The sequence below is a fragment of the Oryctolagus cuniculus genome (assembly GCF_964237555.1).
Source record: "Oryctolagus cuniculus chromosome 16 unlocalized genomic scaffold, mOryCun1.1 SUPER_16_unloc_1, whole genome shotgun sequence".
Lineage (NCBI taxonomy): Eukaryota > Metazoa > Chordata > Mammalia > Lagomorpha > Leporidae > Oryctolagus > Oryctolagus cuniculus.
The window spans coordinates 3,935,772-3,951,998 of NW_027208201.1; the positions used below are offsets into that span (position 1 = coordinate 3,935,772).

The 16,227-nt window shown below is 62.3% G+C and overlaps 3 protein-coding genes across 6 annotated transcripts; 1 reads left to right on the forward strand and 2 right to left on the reverse strand.

The window, feature by feature from the left end:
- Window positions 1-241: 241 nt before the first annotated feature.
- Window positions 242-8,865, reverse strand: XAB2 (XPA binding protein 2). The gene is made up of 19 exons (XM_070067517.1): window positions 8,719-8,865; window positions 7,652-7,800; window positions 7,217-7,340; window positions 6,831-7,028; window positions 6,054-6,188; window positions 5,802-5,966; window positions 4,353-4,497; window positions 3,904-4,055; window positions 3,708-3,827; window positions 3,447-3,578; window positions 3,235-3,366; window positions 3,036-3,149; window positions 1,740-1,902; window positions 1,451-1,641; window positions 1,252-1,374; window positions 990-1,161; window positions 667-796; window positions 453-562; window positions 242-366 (listed from the first exon to the last, which is right to left on the reverse strand). The coding sequence occupies exons 1-19, from the start codon at window positions 8,767-8,769 to the stop codon at window positions 305-307; spliced, it is 2,568 nt and encodes an 855-aa protein (XP_069923618.1). The 5' UTR covers window positions 8,770-8,865; the 3' UTR covers window positions 242-304.
- A 36-nt stretch (window positions 8,866-8,901) lies between these two features.
- PET100 (PET100 cytochrome c oxidase chaperone) lies at window positions 8,902-10,386 on the forward strand. The gene is made up of 4 exons (XM_008249165.4): window positions 8,902-9,105; window positions 9,791-9,877; window positions 10,050-10,082; window positions 10,248-10,386. The coding sequence occupies exons 1-4, from the start codon at window positions 9,079-9,081 to the stop codon at window positions 10,329-10,331; spliced, it is 231 nt and encodes a 76-aa protein (XP_008247387.1). The 5' UTR covers window positions 8,902-9,078; the 3' UTR covers window positions 10,332-10,386.
- Window positions 10,387-10,415: 29 nt separating this feature from the next.
- Window positions 10,416-16,205, reverse strand: PCP2 (Purkinje cell protein 2). Of its 4 annotated transcripts, none has more exons than XM_008249169.4 (5): window positions 16,154-16,205; window positions 15,377-15,486; window positions 11,178-11,292; window positions 10,941-11,080; window positions 10,416-10,553 (listed from the first exon to the last, which is right to left on the reverse strand). In XM_008249169.4, exons 2-5 carry the CDS (start codon window positions 15,380-15,382, stop codon window positions 10,434-10,436), a joined length of 381 nt encoding a protein of 126 aa, XP_008247391.1. In that variant the 5' UTR covers window positions 15,383-15,486; window positions 16,154-16,205; the 3' UTR covers window positions 10,416-10,433. The 4 variants fall into 4 exon arrangements, with proteins under 4 accessions (XP_008247391.1, XP_069923620.1, XP_017193470.1 ...); XM_070067519.1 differs by lacking the exon at window positions 16,154-16,205 and adding an exon at window positions 15,743-15,871; XM_017337981.3 differs by lacking the exons at window positions 15,377-15,486; window positions 16,154-16,205 and adding exons at window positions 11,381-11,399; window positions 11,846-11,931.
- Window positions 16,206-16,227: the final 22 nt, after the last annotated feature.

Consider the following 16,227-nt stretch of genomic DNA (forward strand, 5'->3'; position numbering starts at 1 on the left):
CTGGGGGACAGCCAGGAGTCAGATCCCCACCCCCGCAGGCTTTGGGCTCAAGGACTCTTCGGCAGGCCTGACTCAAGGCCTCAGGCAGAACTGGCTCTGCAGGGTAAGAAGGGGTGGCTCCCTGGCCCAGGGCCCACTGCCCCACCTACCGTACTAGCCAATCGGGGCCTGGGGCCAGGGCACTCCTGAGCCGGCTGGCAGTCCAGGGCACCTGGGCGGCAGGAAGGAGGCTGAGCCTTGGTTGTACAAATGAAGCTGTATTTGGGGGTGGGGGTAGGGGTGAGGGTAGGGAGGGGGAGGACAGTCAGTCCTCTTTCAGGCTCCCAAACACTGCAGCCGGCACACTCTGCTGCTCCAGCCGCACCTCTGTGGGAGAAGGGGAGGAGACAGGAGTGACTCGGAGATGCCACCCTGGCCTGGTCCCGCCCCTCCCCTGCGGGGCCGGCCCTGACCGTTGGGCTCCAGGTCCATCTCGTCCTCGTCTTCGTCCTCGCCCAGCTGGATCTCCTCTGGGTTGGCTTGCTGGGCCAGCTCGGCCAGCTCCTCGCGAGAGGCATTGCTCCTGGGGGTGGGGCCGCAGCACAGCCTCAGTGGGGCTCCCTCCCCAGAACAAGCTGGCTCGGGGCCCGCAGGGTCGTCCACCTCCCGGCTCCTGGCCACTCTCACCTCACAAAAAGGATCTTGCTCTGTGCCCGCGGGGGCTGGTCCCGCTCCGCCTCGGCCGCCAGCTGCTCTGCCCGCTGCTCCAGCAGCTTCATGTCGTCCATGCCGCTCTGCCCCGGAGCCAGGTCGGACACTGCAGGCAGAACGGGCTAAGCCGCGGGCAGGCCCGCTCCGGGCTCACCAGCACCCCCAGGCCCCAGGGAGTCCCCAGCACGAGGTCGGGAGGCCCAGCTGGGCGCCATACAAGCAGGCGTGGGCGGTGCAGGCCGGGCAGTGCCCTAGGCCAGTGAGCCCGTGTGGGCCCGGGGGAGGCGGCGGCTGCTCACCGGTGCCCGTGGCGCTGCCCGACACCTTGAGCATCTGGGAGGCCATGAAGTTGACCTGCGTGTTGTACGTGGCCTGCACGCTGCGGCGGATGCGCAGCATCTCCCGGATGGTGTCCTCATTGCCGTGCCGCACCTCGAAATCCTTCCAGGTCTGCCAGAAGGCGCCGGTCGTCTGCGGAGGGACCGCGGGAGCAAGGGCGTGAGCTGGCCGGCCAAGGCCGCCTCCGGGCCCCCAGCCGCCCGCCCCAGGGCCCCGCCCTACCCGCGGGTCGCAGATCTGGGAGCAGAAGCTGTAGATGGCGCGTGCACGGTCAATCTCCCCCAGCTTGCACTCCATGTCCGCGAACCGCAGGCACATCTCCCGCGCGTGCTCGTCCGACAGCACCTGCGGCAGGGAGGGCGCGCGTGAGGCGAGGGGCGTCCCCCGGGTGCTCCCCCCTGCCTGGCCCCCGCGCGGGCACCTCGATGGCCTTCTGGTAGATGCTGCGGGTGTGGGTGACGCCGTAGATCTCGGCCGCCCGCTTGATGTAGATGTTGAACATGTCGTACTGCTGCGCGGGCTCCACCGCCCGGGTGGCGCGCTCGTACACGGCCATGGCGTGCCGGGCCAGGCCCCACTCCTCCTCCAGCTGCGCGTACAGCAGGTACAGGGCTGCGGCGGGGCGCGGAGAACGGCGCAGGTCAGAGGCCGGCGGCCCGGCCTGGGACACCCGGCCCCCGTGCCCGCCCGCCCCGCCCCGCCCGCCTCACTTTTGGCGTATTTGGGAGGGCAGCCGTCCAGCGCCTGCTCGAAGAGGTCCCGCGCCCGCTCCAGCTTGCGGCCGCCGTAGCGGGCGATGAACTTGGTCAGGTAGGTGCTCCAGATGTCCGACACGTTGGGCCACTTGAACAGCGAGATGCCGCGCTCGTATGCCTGTCCGGAGGGGCCGATGCGTGAGTCCCCCAGGGGACCACCCGACGCTCAGGAAGCCAGGGGACGGCCCTCCCAGCCCTGCGAGGCAGACCGGGGCGTGGGGGTCTGCCTGCTGTCACTTCCCCCCAAGCTGCAAGGACCCCACGGGCAGGGCTCACTGAGCACTGGCTCTGGGCACAGGCAGGCACCGGGACCAGGCTCACAGCCCGGACAGGGGGCAGTGACCACCCCACACAGGCACAACCACCATGCCCGGAGAGCAGAGCGGGGACACCGTCCTGCCACCCCTACACACACGACAGGGCACAGGGCTCACCCAGGGCTGGAGCCGCCCAGAGCCTCCTAGGACATCTGGGTGTCATCTGGGTTCATCAGAATCACTGCGGTGGGTCTTACCCAACATGAGACACACACACACACACCACACCCCACACATCACACACACTGTGCACACACACATCACACACACCGCACACCACACATGCACACACATACCAGACACCACACATCACACACACATCACACATCACACATGCACACAAACACCAGACACCACACATCACACATGCACACAAACACCAGACACTACACATCACACACACACACACCACACATGCACACACATGCCAGACACCACACATCACATACACACTGTGCACACACACACCACACATGCACACACATACCAGACACCACACATCACATACCAGACACCACACACATACCAGACACTACACATCACACACACACTGTGCACACACACACCACACATGCACACACATACCAGACACCACATATCACACACACTCACCTCACACATACATCACATCACACACATACCAGACACCACACATCACACACATACCACACATGCACACAAACACCAGACACTACACATCACACACACACTGTGCACACACACACCACACAGGCACACACATACCAGACACCACACATCACACACACACACCACACACACATGGGAGCAGACGGCATCCACGTGCCAAGAGGCGCCCCAGGAGCCAACCCTGCTGATGCCGTGGCCGCGGGCTCTGCCAGGGCGGCCCAGCAGCGGCACACCGCGGCCCAGGGAGGGGAGCGCCCTTCTGGGACCCCCGATCAGCACGGCTCACCTTGAAGCTCTCCTCGAAGTACTTGTGCTCCTCCAGGAACATGGCGTAGTTGATGACAATCTGCGGCGTGGCGATGCGCAGGTCCAGGATGCGGTCGTACACCGCCTTGGTGGACTGCGGGGACAGGCACGGGCACGGGTCGCAGCAGGGGCTGCGGCGAGTCCCCGGCCCCGGCCGCCCCCAGCCCCGGGCAGCTCACCTGGAAGGTGCCGAGGCTCTCCTCCAGGTCGGCAAGCATCGACCACACCTTCAGGGACTTGTACACGCGGTTCTGCACCGGCTCGGAGCCGTCGAAGTACTCGGCCCGGCGGGCGGGCAGCGCCGTCGCCTTCTGCAGGGGCAGGGGTGGCGTTAGGCTGGCGCTCGGCCAGGCTGGCCCCTGCCGCACAGCCCGCAGCCCGGCGCGCTCACCCGCAGCAGCCGCAGCGCCTCGTCGTAGTTCTCGTGCCGCAGCTCCAGCTCCCCGCACTGGCACCACACGCTCGCCAGGTCGTCCACCTGCTTGAAGTTCACCTTGGTGGCCTTCTCCAGGATGACGCGGGCCTGGGGGCGTGGACGGAGCCCGGCTGAGACCCTGCGCGCCGGGTGACCCCTCCATGGGGAAAATGCACATGCAAACGTGACCCAGTTTCTCTCACACACACACATACACACACGGAGCGTGTCACTCACATCATCCAGCTGCCCGTTGTCCTCATAAAACTTGGCAAATGCTACCCACAGGGTGTGGGGCTTGCCTGTGGCCTTGAAGGGGTCCACCGTCTGCACGGCCTCCGTGTATGTGTTGATGATCTAGGGGCAGGAAGGCCAGGGTCAGAGCCCTGCAGCAGTAGGGCGGTGGGCCCGAGGGGCGGGGGCAGGTGCGCACCTCCCGGGGGCGACCCTGGTGCAGGGCCACGCGTTTGTGCCACTCGTGCACGTGGTGCGGGTTCTGGCGCAGCAGGACGCTGTTCAGCAACAGGGGCCGCCGGCTGATGAGCTGCTCGAAGCGGGCCAGGCGCAGCTCCAGGTCCACGTCATCTGGGAGCCGAGGCCGGGTCGTGAGGGCCAGGGGTCTGGGTGTGAAGGCCTCAGCCCCAGGCCACCCCCCCAGCCAAGTGCTCCAGGCCTTGGAGACCCCGCTGGGCTGGGCAGACCAGCCCCAGCCCTTCTGGAAAGCCCTCCTACCCTGCCAGGCTCTGGCTCAAGCCTGAGAAGTGTCCCCTCTCCAGCCCCACTGCTGGCCTCCGGCCAAGCCTCCCAGGGCTCACCCCATCTGCGACAGGCCCCAAGCTCCCCCAGCCCTTCCCCGCCGGCCAGGGCGGCCCCGGGGCGCACCCTCCTCCTCGCGCCCCAGCTCAGAGGCCGTCTCCATCTTAGCAGCGATCATGCTCTCCTCGAACTGGGCGTAGCTGTCGAACACCTGCGTGAAGTCACGCACGGTCATCACAGTCCGGATGGCTTCCTCGTACACGTCCCGAGCCTGCAGGGACAGATGCAGGGATGAGAGCAAAGTGCTGGCAGGTGAAGGCCCACCTGGTACCCACTGGGGAGCACGGCAAACACCCGGAATTCCCACGGAGCCCACCCGGCCCTGCCCTGTGCTGCTGGAGCCACCTTGGGAGTTCCCATGCCTCCCAGACCCAGGGCCCAGACCATGAGTACTTTGGCACCCAGAAGTGACCAGCAGCTTCCCGGACCCCACAGGTCCACCCTGTAGCAACCTTGACCTCAGCTGCCCACAGAGACCTCCGTCTGTGCTCAAAGGCCCCCTCATGCCTGCCTGCCTCCTCTGGCTCACCTTCTCCCAGCCACCCCCACCCCACCCCTCACCCACTGGATCTCAGCCCCATCTCCCCGCGTGCCCCTGTCTCTGCCAGCATTGGCGGTGCCTCTCTGGATGGGGCGTGGTAAAACGTGCACCTGCTCAGCCCCACTGTGGCTCCCTGAGCCAGGCAGCCCAGGAGCCTCTCCTCAGTCTGCAAGGGCCCCAACAGACCTCCCTGAGCGCTGCCCACCCCAGCCTCCCTCCTCCGACCCCCCACCCCAGCCCCGCCCCACTCAGCTCCCACCTTTTCTCAGGCTGCAGGAACCCCAGCCAGCCCCTTGGGGACTCTCAAAGCCCCACCTGCTCCGTCCCTGTGATACCCCTTCACTGCCTGACAACGAAAGCAGGGTAACAGGGGCCGGTGCTGTGGCAGAGCGGTAACACCGCTACCTCCGATGCCAGCATCCCATACGGGTACTGGTTTGTGTTCTGGCTGCTCTGTTCTAGCTCCCTGCTAATGGCCTGTGAAAGCAGCAGCAGATGGCCCCAGCATAGGCCCCTGCCAACCCATGGGGGAGACCCAGATGAAGCTCCGGGCCTGGCACTGGATGTTACAGCCATCTGGGGGAGTAAACCAGCAGATGAAAGACTTCTGTCCCTCTCTCGATAATTTTCAAGATAAATAAATCTTAAAAAAAAAAAAAAAAAAAAAAAAAAAAAAAAAAAAAAGGCGAGATAGCAAGGCCAGCCACGGGAGAGGGTCCCTGTATCAGGCTCTTGCTTGGTGCCCTGCCAGCGTCTAACAGATCCCCTAGTGGCAAGGGAGCTACCGTACCCTCATTTTCCAGTGGGGTGGCACACAACCAGAGCCTGCCCCAGCCACAGCCAACCCCATGGCGCCACATGGCCCTGCCTTCAGGACAGCTGTGGTCATGGACATGCGTCTGTCACAGATGGCATGTGTTTCCTGCCCATGCTTGCACCTCCCAAGTGTTGAAGGTGGCCTGCCCCACACCCACCTTCTCGAAGTGGCCGCTGCGGATGTAGTAGTCGGCCAGCGAGCACCAGAGCTTGCCCAGCTGGTCGGTGAAGCGGGTGAGGCCCCCGCGGATGATGGCGTCCACGTTGAGGGACTGCACCTTGTCTGGGTTCTGGGAGATGAGGTCACACAGCTCGTGCCACAGCTGCAAGGCAGGTGGAAGGGGCCTAAGCCTGGACTCCGGGCAGTGGCGTCCCCAGCGCCGGCCCCACCCAGCCCCCCACAGGCTCACCTGGTAGTTGGACTTGCCCGCCTTGGACACGAACCGCTCATCATTCACCACGGTGGCCAGGCGCTGGGCGGCCTCATCCAGCCGGTCGCTCGACTTGAGGTACTCAATGTATTCTTCTGCGCTCTCAGGACTCAGCTGGGGACCGCCCGACCCCACCGACGATCAGTGGGGCTGTGGGGCTACACGCGCCACCCCCCGCCCCGTACAGGCTCTGGGCCTGGAGCCACTGACCTGGCCAACAGTCAGCCCCCCTGCCTCCCAGCCCCGCGGGAGCCCTCCCTCACTCCTGACCACTCCAGCCCTCCATCCACCTCGGCCCCACTGGTCCGGCCTTGATGACAGCGGTCTAGCCTGGGCCCCGTGGGTCCTGCCCAGACCAGGCCTTGCTCTCATCACAATCCCCCCACCCCAGCAGTGCTGTGCTGGCTCGTGGCGCACAACTGCCCAAACTGCACCCCACCCTACCCGCACCTGCTCTCTCAACCCTGCCTGCCCCAGCCCCACCCAGCCACCTCCTGCCCTCACCATGGCTGGGGTCTTATCCTGGCTTAGCTGTCAGCTTGAATGCACCTGTCTACCCAGTTAGACTGGAAGCTCCGTGCAGGTGGGGACTGGTTTATTCACACTGATCCCAGCACCTGGTTCTAGGCTGATGTGGAGCAGGGGCCAGCAAACTACTTAGAAAATGAAGAAACAAGTCACGAGCAGAAGCTGTGTGTCTCCGGGAGCCCTCTCCTCCCATCCCACACAGGGCACTGGCCCACCTGATGCACTCACCTTGAGGAAGCGCCGGTAGCCTCGCACAGCGGTCTCCGGCAGGGGGTGTGAGCGCAGGAAGCGCAGGTACAAGGGCCAGATCCGAGAGTGCTGTGTGATGGGCAGGGCCCGGAGGGCGCGGTCAAAGGTGCGGCGGGTGTGTGTGACGCGGCCCTGGTCCATCAGGAACTGGCAGTAATCCAGCCACAGACGGGGCATCTGCATGCGTGGGCGGAGGCAGCCAGCTGTGAGCCGTGACAGACACCAGTGTCCCGTGGCCAAGCTGCCTCTGGGGCCTCGACACAAGTGCAGGACCTAGAGGCCCCAGCTCCAGGGCAGAGTCCAGCCCGACCACGGGGCACAGAGGCCACGGAGCTCCCACCCCTGCCCAGCCACGCCGAGCCCACCTTGTGCATGAACACAAAGGCCCGCTCGTGGCAGTTGTTGACGTCTTCGTAGGCGGGGTCGGTCACACAGCGATGCTTCACCTGCGCCCGCCGCGCCTTCAGGTAGCGGTACCAGAGCTTGTAGCTGGGGAACGAGGGGCCAGACGCTGATGGGTCGGCGTCAACAACCCCTCGCCCTGCCCCAGGGCACAAGGGAGGGGTGACCTGTCTCAGCAATACAGGGGGCACGGACTGAGGCATCAGGGTACGAGCAGAGCGGCTGCCTGGGAGCCACCTGCCAGTTCTGTCGTAACTGGACCGGGAGGGGCGGGAGGGGCGGGGGGGGGGCGGGTGGGCGGGGCCCCACCTGCAGGGCAGGGGCGGGGGCGGGTGGGCGGGGCCCCACCGGCAGGGGCAGGGGCAGGGGCAGGGGCGGGTGGGTGGGTGGGGCCCCACCTGCAGGGCAGCAGCTTGAGCGCCCGCTCATACAGCTGGTTCAGCCTGGGCTTCGGGGCGCCCTGTTTGAACTCGATGTAGCGCAGCCAGCATTTGACGGAGAACTGGTTCCGCATGATCTCCTCCTCGTAGGGGAGGTCCTCTTCCTCCTGTAGGGGCCGGGAGGAAGGGAGATCTGCCCTCAGAGCCGGGAAGCAGCGCCACCCCTTAGGCCCCCCCAGCCCACCGTCCGAGCCAGGTCATCACACACCCAGACTCCTCAGACCGCCGGGCTTCCAGACATAACGCTGTCACCAGGACTCGAGTCCTCCAAATCCCGCCACCCACCCTCTGTCCCAGGTCACCAAGACACCAGGGCCCTGGTCTACACGTCGGACTTGTGAGCAGCACAGGACAGTATCTCCTCACTGCATGCCTCTCCCCAAACGCCAGGTGCTTAGACTCTCGCACCTGACGCCATCTCCACCTCGGCCACAGGAACTGTCAGGTGCAGCTACTAAGTCATTGGCCCACAGCCAGTGTCTGGCTCAGCTCTGCCCCAGAACCTGGAAGCTAGGTCTTTATTTCAGAAGGTATGGGCCAGACACGGAGCCCCTAACCCCTGGACGCCAAGAATCTCGGGGTGATGCCAGGCCTCTACTCGGACATCAAGACTTCCGCCCGATAAGCTCCACACCGCAGGGTTCCCCTAGCTCGGGCAACAAACCGTTACCCCAGAAATCAGAGCCCTGGCCTGGTCACCAACTCTAATTTTCAAGGCCCACTTGGGCGAATCCTCCTCCCGTTTCCCGTGCGCCGCCATTTCAGCCTTCAACCCGAGACGCCAGGCCCTTAACCTCCACAGCAGTTCTTTATGCAGGCCACCGGGATCCGGGCTCGACCCCGGAGCTCTACTCCTGGCCAGTCCAAGACAGACATCACTAGCCGGCCTCTGGCCCGTTAGGGTCCCCTAGCCTTTGCGTTCCCAGTTTTGGCCTAAGTCCCCCGGAAGGCCATGCTCCCATACCTCAAGACATTCAGGTGCATATATCCCTACAGGGGCCACCCCTACCCCAACGCGGACTCACAAAGACAAGATCCGGCCGCTCGGGCCGTGAGATGCGCGCCATCACCACCATTTTCCTAGCTGTCCAGGTAGAAGCGAGAGTCGCGCACTTATGACGTCTCCTATGAAAAGTCCCGCCCCTCGAGCCAGACCCATTTTCTATTGGCTGAACGCTTCTTGACAGCGCGGCCCTCGGTGTTGACTTCCGTGTAGGCGCCGCCAGTGACCGGAAGTCGAGTAGAGGCGCCTGAAGATTACGACATCCTGGAGCTCATTGACCAATCAGCATCAGCAGTGTATTTCGCGAAACACCAGTGAACTGCTGTCTTGCTGGAGAGTCCGCTGTGGGCGGAAGTGGCTTTATAGACCTGGAGAAACGGAGATGGGGGTGAAGCTGGAAGTGTTTCGGGTCAGTGAGCACAGGTGTGGGTTGGGAGGCTGCATCGGGGGAACTACAGAGAGGAAGTGCCCTGGGAAGAAAGCTCTCGAGACTGGAAAGGGCCTTTACGTTTGGAAATCCAGAGGAGGGGGCGGCTAGGTTGAGGGGCTCGGAGTGGGGCGCCCGGGTTGGGGGCTTTGGGAGCCTTGATCTCGTAGGGATTGGTGAGCCCAGGACGGGGCTGTAAGAAGGAAAAGTTTCAGATCCTGAGGGGACTCCTGGGCTCATGGTGGGCGTGGTTGTGGCTCTGATTGGGTGACCCTAGTAGTCTTAGGGCAGGAAACGTGCGGAGAGGCCTCCGGGGGTTTCAGGTGCTCCAGGTATCTGAATGAGGGGGGTGGGTGATGAGGTTTCGAGGGGGTACCTTTGACTGTCATAGGAGCAGCTGCGGCGCTAGGAGCAGTTGCGTGTGTGCCTGTGCGTTGCACATGTGTGTCTTCGACTCGCAGCCTGGAGAGGGTGGTCAGGGATAAGGACTCTGGGGTGATGTGGGGTGAGCTTTTAAGGTGGGAGGCTTCTGCACCCTTGGTGGCGATTTTGGAGCACCTGGGCTGGGCAGGGGGGTGGGCCGTCCGTTCTCAGCCACGCTGCGTGTTACCGGGGGTGGTAGTAGCCATCCCAGCTTCTACTCACCCGCCCACCCCCAACTCTGCAGATGACGCTGTACCTCACGTTCCCTGTGGCAATGTTCTGGATTTCCAATCAGGCCAACTGGTTCGAGGACTATGTCGTGCAGCGCAAGGTGGGCACCCGGAGGAGTGCTCACGGGTCAGAATGCCCCGGGGTGGGGGGAGGGGATGGGACAGGAACCTACCGGGGGACCCATGTCTGCCTCTCTTGGTTCAGCACTGCCCTGGGCGCGGGGCTGGGGAAGCTCCTGGCCCGCGCCCTTGTCTGTGACTTTGTCCCCACAGAGAGAGCTGTGGCCACCGGAAAAGGAGGGCCAGGTAAGCAAGCTACTCCCCCTCCCCCCAGGTGCCCCTGGCTGTGATGGTGGGGGTGGGGCGGTCCCCACTGGACATGGAAGCCGTGGCCTGAGGAAGTAGGGGAGAAGATGGTGGGAGAGGGGCCCAGGTCCCGAGCCGCGTGCCCACCTGCTTCCCCTCCCCCAGCGCCAAGAGCTCGAAGAATTCAAAGAGAGGATCCGGAAGCAGCGGGAGGAGAAGCTGCTTCGCGCGGCCCGGCAGGGCTCCTGAGGCCGCCCCTCCACCCCACAGAATAACACAAACTCAGTTCCGCGTGCTGCTCGCACAAGTGTTTTATTGCCTTCTCTCGGGGGCCGGGGGTGCCAGGACAGCTCAGGGGGCTTGTGTCTGGGGCTGGGGGCTGCTGTTCCTGCGGAAGCTGAGAGCACTCGGGTCCTGAGGGGTGAGCAGGGGTTGGGGACTGAGGGTCCCAGCTCGTTTCTGCACGCCGTCCTGTGGATGAAGAGGGGGAAGGCGGTGTAGGGGGAGGTCAGAGCCAAGGGCAATGCAGCGGGCGCACAAACATGGGAGAAAGGGTGTGGGCAGGAACCCACCTCCCGGTGCGCGACCACCCTTCTGCCCCTGTGAGCGCTTTTCTATTGCCCGCCATTGAGGGTGGTATTTGGATGCTGGGGCTGTCTCCAGGATTCTGCTCAGAACCCAAGCTGTGCATGAGTGGGTACCTGCAACACTCAAGTGCGTCCCAAGTGCATCCCGTGTCCTCCTCCCCCCCCCAGCCTCTCCAAAAACCCTCAGACTCGGGCATGACCTGGGCCCCCGTCCTGACCCTGTCTGAACCTTAGCTGGGCAGGTGAGGGACACCACCAGGACATCACCCACCTTAGGGCCCACGGGCTGGAAGCCAGGCAGGGCACTGATCGTCACACGCTGGTCATCCATGCGGCGGCCCTGGGTGCTGGCCAGCATGTCCATGAGACTGTCCATCTCGGGTGTGGGGCTGCCCTCTGCGGGCAGCAGGGCTGCATGGGGGTGGACACACATGCCGACTCTAGAACACACAGCCCACCACCGCGCCCCCGTCTGCACCCCCACACTGCACCCCAGGCCCACACTCACGGCTCTCGGGGGCCTGGCTGGGCCCGGCCTGCAGCGAGCAGCGCTGCTCCTCCATGCGGTCGCCCTGCACGTGGCTCAGCAGGTTGAAGAAGCCCTCCTGGTCCGGGGAGCCCGCCTGGGGACACACACACACGCTCAGTCCAGTCGGCCCCTCAGCCCGGAGCCCATGCACAGGGCCCACTCCCCTCTCCCTCAGCGCTCACCATGGTCCCTGCCGGTCTGCTGCTCGGCGGAGCTGCTCCAAATGAGACAGGAGCCTCCTGCGCAGGCCCCGCCCCGGGGGCCCCAGCCGGCAGCCACTTCACGTGGTGCCAACAACCCCAAGGGACAGGCCGCCAGGGCTGGTGGCCCCCTGTCCTAGATTGGGGCCTGACTGGGGGACAGCCTGCAGGCTGATACGGGAATCTGGGGAACTGTACCCAGGGGCTGCCCCGAAGTGCCAGCACCCTCCCCCGCCCCACTCCTGGGGTCAGCAGAGGAGCCCTGCCCTCTGTCACGGGGCCATGGTCAGGCCCTTAGACCCTCATGTCCACCAGCACCTTCCCATGGCAGCAACTGGGTCAGAGGTCCCAGGAGGACTGTCTCTCTAATTAGATGTCCTACAAATTAATTAGTCCTGTCAATCATAGGCTCTGAGACCTTGAGGGGTGGGGGTGGGGCCCCCTTACCTTGGTGAGGGGGGCTGACCCTCCCTCCTCTGCCTTCTCGTCCTGCTCCATCACCGTACCTGTCCCCTCCCCTGGACTCTGTCCACCTTTTCCACTGGCCTCTGCCCGCGCCCCACACCAGACAGAGCCTTTTAAATGACCGTGGCATGAGGGTGGGCGGGCGCCCCCTCCAGCCCCAAATCCCCGGCTCATGTCCCATCTGCTCCCACCCAAGCTTAAGCCCCATAAAGATGATCCAGATAATTGTCCGCCCCGGACAATGCTGGATCTCGCGCGGGGGGTAGGAGGCAGGGCCACCTGGACTCCGCGGACTCCCAGGTGGGGTATCCCCACAGCTGGGGAACACAGGCCGCCCGTGGGAACCATGGGGATGTCCCCGCTCCAGCCAGCCAGCTCCCCCACCGCACCTGTCGCCTTGTTCCTGGCCAGGGGTGGGGAAAGACGAAGCCAAAGCCTCCCCACCCTCCTGACCCTCAGGAACCACCGGCCAGCCTGGCTCCCATGGTGCCGTCTCCCAGGCGGTGATTCCCATAGGTCTCCTGGCCACCCTCCCCTCTACTCACTGACCCTGGGGTCTGGGTGCCGACTCCAGCTTCCAGAACAACGACGTCTGGGATTTGCTGTCACCCAGCTACCCACATGGCAAGCTGAGCCGTCTCCTCTGATTCATCACTGGCTCCAGGAGTCGAGGGGCGCAAGTCTACCCCAGCTGCAGCTTCCCCTCAGAGCCCTAGGAGGGGTGCCCGTCCCCAAGATGCCTTTCTCCAAACCAGTGGCAGTTTCTTTCCAGGAAAAACAGGCGGTGTTATCACTGCACCTGCTCCCATCCAGCTCCCAAGTTCTTTTTTAAAAAAATGATTTTTATGTGAAAGGGTGTGAGAGAGATCTCCCAACTGCCTGTTCATTCCCCCAAGTGCCCACAGCAGCTGGGACTGGGCCAGCCTGAAGCCAGGAGCTTGGAACTCCATCTGGGTCTCTCGTGCAGGTGGCAGGGACTCCAAATATTTGAGCCATCATCTGCTGCCTCCCGTTGTGCACATTAACAGGACGCTGGAATCAGGAGTGGAGCTGGGACTTGAACCCGGGCACTCTGATACAGGATGTGAGCATCCAAGTGGGGTCTTAACCGTTGCACCCTAGGCCACACCAGGTGCCAAGATTTTTTTTTTATTTATTTACTTGAAAGGCAGAGAGTTATCTTCCATCTGTTGATTCATTCCCTGCAACAGCTAGGGCTGGGCCAGGCTAAAGACAGAGCCAGGGACTCCATCCAGGTCTCCCACATGGGCAGCAAGGACCAAGTACCTGAACCGTGATCTGCTGCCTCCCAAGTGCTCCTCAGTAGGAACCTGGGGGTCTGGTGCTGTGGTGTAGCAGGTTAGCTCCAGTTTGAGTCCTGGCTGCTCCACCTCCGATCCAGCTCCCTGCTATGAGCCAGGGAAAGCAGCAGAGGATGGCCCAAAAGCTTGGGCCCCTGTGCCTGCGAGGAAGACCCAGATGAAGCTCCTGGCTTTTTTTTTTTTTTTAAGATTTATTTGAAAGGCAGAGTTACACAGAGAGAGAGACAGAATCTCCCATCCGCTGGTTTGCTCCTCAAATGGCCAAAATGGCTGAGGCTGGGCCAGGTCCAAGCCAGAAGTCAGGTGCTTCATCTGGGTCTCCCACGTGGGTGCAGGGGCCCAAGCACTTGGGCCATCCTCTGTTGCTATCTGGGGTGCATTAGCAGGGAACTATATCAGAAGTAGAGCAGCTGGGTCTTGAACCAGCGTGCATATGGAATGCCGGCGCTGCAAGTGGGGACTTCTATGCTACAGCGCTAGCCCCGTAAATTAAAAAAAAAAAAAAAACAAAACAGGGACCTGGATTGGAAAGCAAAGCAACCAGGTCTCTAGCTGACACTCTGGTATAGGATGCAAGTATCCCAAGTGGCAGCTTAACCCACTGCCCCACAATGCCTACCCCATGTCCCAAGTTGTTGGTGCCAGTGTGATGTCCTGGCCTCGGTGGATGGACTCATCTGGGGCTGCCGGGACCAAGTGCACTCAGCTCTGCTTATCCACAGAGAGGGCATCTACGGATCCCCCCAGCTACGGGTGGAAAATAACCAAGATCGAAATGGCAACTGGACCAAGAGCATGCAGACTTTTCTTCTTGTCACTGTGCCCTACACGATGCCGCGTAGCAGCTCTGCACCTGGCATGGCACTGGGTTAGGTATCGCAAGTCACCTGGGGATGAATCGAAGTCCCCCGGATAATGTCTGCGGGCCCTGTGCAAATACGGCACTCTTCTCTAGAAGGGATCTAGGTCTGCAGATTTTGGCATCTGAAGGGATCCTGGGACCACAAACCGGGTGGCCCAAAGCCACACAGATTTCCTGTCTCGGCTCCAAAGGCCAGAAGTCTGAGGCCAAGGCACGCTCCCTTGGAAACCCGTGGACTGCAGGATGGCCTTCCCCAGCTCCCGTGGCAGCTGGCGCTCCTTGAAGTGCCTGCAGCACTTCCGCCTCCGCCAGCGTGGTCACCTGGCCTTCTCCCCGTGTGTCCGCGTCCTCATCCTACGTGGACAGTAGTCATATTGGATTAGGGGCTCGCCCTACTCTCGGATGACCTCATACTAAATAACTGCATCTGTGCCAGCCCTGTTTCCAAACAAGGCCACGTTCTGAGCCACTGGGGATTAGGGCTTGGATATAGTATTCTTCCCCTGCCCCCCATAACTATGGAAGGCCCTGGGCACCCCCAGTATAGTCGGTGTGTGGTGAAGGCGGTGGCAGGCCCTGTAGGCAGCCCCTGGGGGTCAGGCGGAGAAGCTGGGGTGGTCCCAGCTCCACACTTTGCCCCTGTGATCTGCCCTCACCAGGATCTGGAGGGGTTTCCTGTGGCCCCCTAGTGCTGTGGTTATGGGTGGACAACAGTAAATACACTCAGAGCCATCGGCTTGCACAGTTCTGGTGGGTGAATTAGATCTGAAGATTGCTGTTAAGGAGGGAAGCTAAGAGGGAGGAAGAGCCGAGACTCCTGCCTAGAGCGGCCAACCATCCTGGTTCTCCTGTGAGTGTCAGTTTTTAGCACTGCAAGTCCCGTGTCCTGAGAAATGCCTCCATCTCAGCTATACTGGGACAGGTTGGAGCAACCTTGTCCATACGGGCACTGGTCCATGTCCGGCCACTCCACTTCGGATCCAGCTTCCTACTAATGGCTGGGGAAAGCAGCGGGGGACGGTCCAAGTACCCGGGCCCCTGTGCCCATGTGGGAGACCCAGAGGAAGCTCCTGACTCCCGGCTTTGCCTGACTCAATCCTGGCTGTTGTGGCCATCTGGGGAGTGAACCTGGGGATGGAAGATTCTCTCACTGTCTCTTTCAGAATCTCTCTCTCTCTGTTACTCTTTCAAATAATAACAATTTTTTAAAAGTCTGGCTCTTGCTGCTCCCATGTCCCCTTTCTGCCCCATAACCCACCTTCCCCTCCCTGCACAGCCTCCTCACTGCCCCTCCAGGCTCACACCCCCCCCACACACACACCTACCTACCTGCATAGCCCAGGGGTGCTTCTTGATGCCATTCAGAGGTAAGACTAAAAACCACTCCAGCACGTGGTACTTTCTATCCCATGACCACTTATGAAGGTACTATAGAAAGTCTGTAGAAAAATGGGATTAAAGACAAGACTATTTTGGTGCAAAAATTTTTGAAAAAATCCATGCATCATTTTTCCGTAATATACATTTCCCCTTGTGTGCATCGATTTCCAGCTTTTTTTGGCACTAAGAGAAATACATCTTTTAATGACATTTTCCATGTTGCTTTTTTAAGTATACTTGTGTTTGCGAATGACACACACACACACGAGAGAGAGGGACCAGAGTTGTGGTGTGTAGCGGGCAAAGCTGCCCCACCTGTGATGTCAGCATCCCATGTGGGCGTCGGTTCGTGTCCGTACTGCTCCACTTCCAAACCAGCTCCCTGCTAAGAGCCTGGGAAAAGCAGTGGACGATGGCCCAAGTGCTTTGGCTCCTGCCACCCACGTGGGAGACCCGGATTAAGGTCCTAGCTTTGGCCAGGCCAAAGTCAGGAGCCTCTCACGTGGGAGGCAGGAGCGCTGAGCCATCCTCCGGGCTTCGTTCCAGGAACCGTCTGCATTCGCAGGGAGCTGGAGCCAGGCGCTGCAGCCAGGACTAAACCAGGCACTGTGATGTGTGGTCCCAGGCCTCAAGGGGGGCACAGAGAACCCTGTGACAGCGTAGGAGCATGCGGGGATTACTGTGTGTCCGCGGCGACTCGGCACGCGGCTGCGTGAACGCGCTAACCTCGCCACCCTCCGCGGGACTCCGCGTCCTCGCCCGCTGAGCGCACCGGAGGGGGCGGGGGCCAGGTGCTGGGG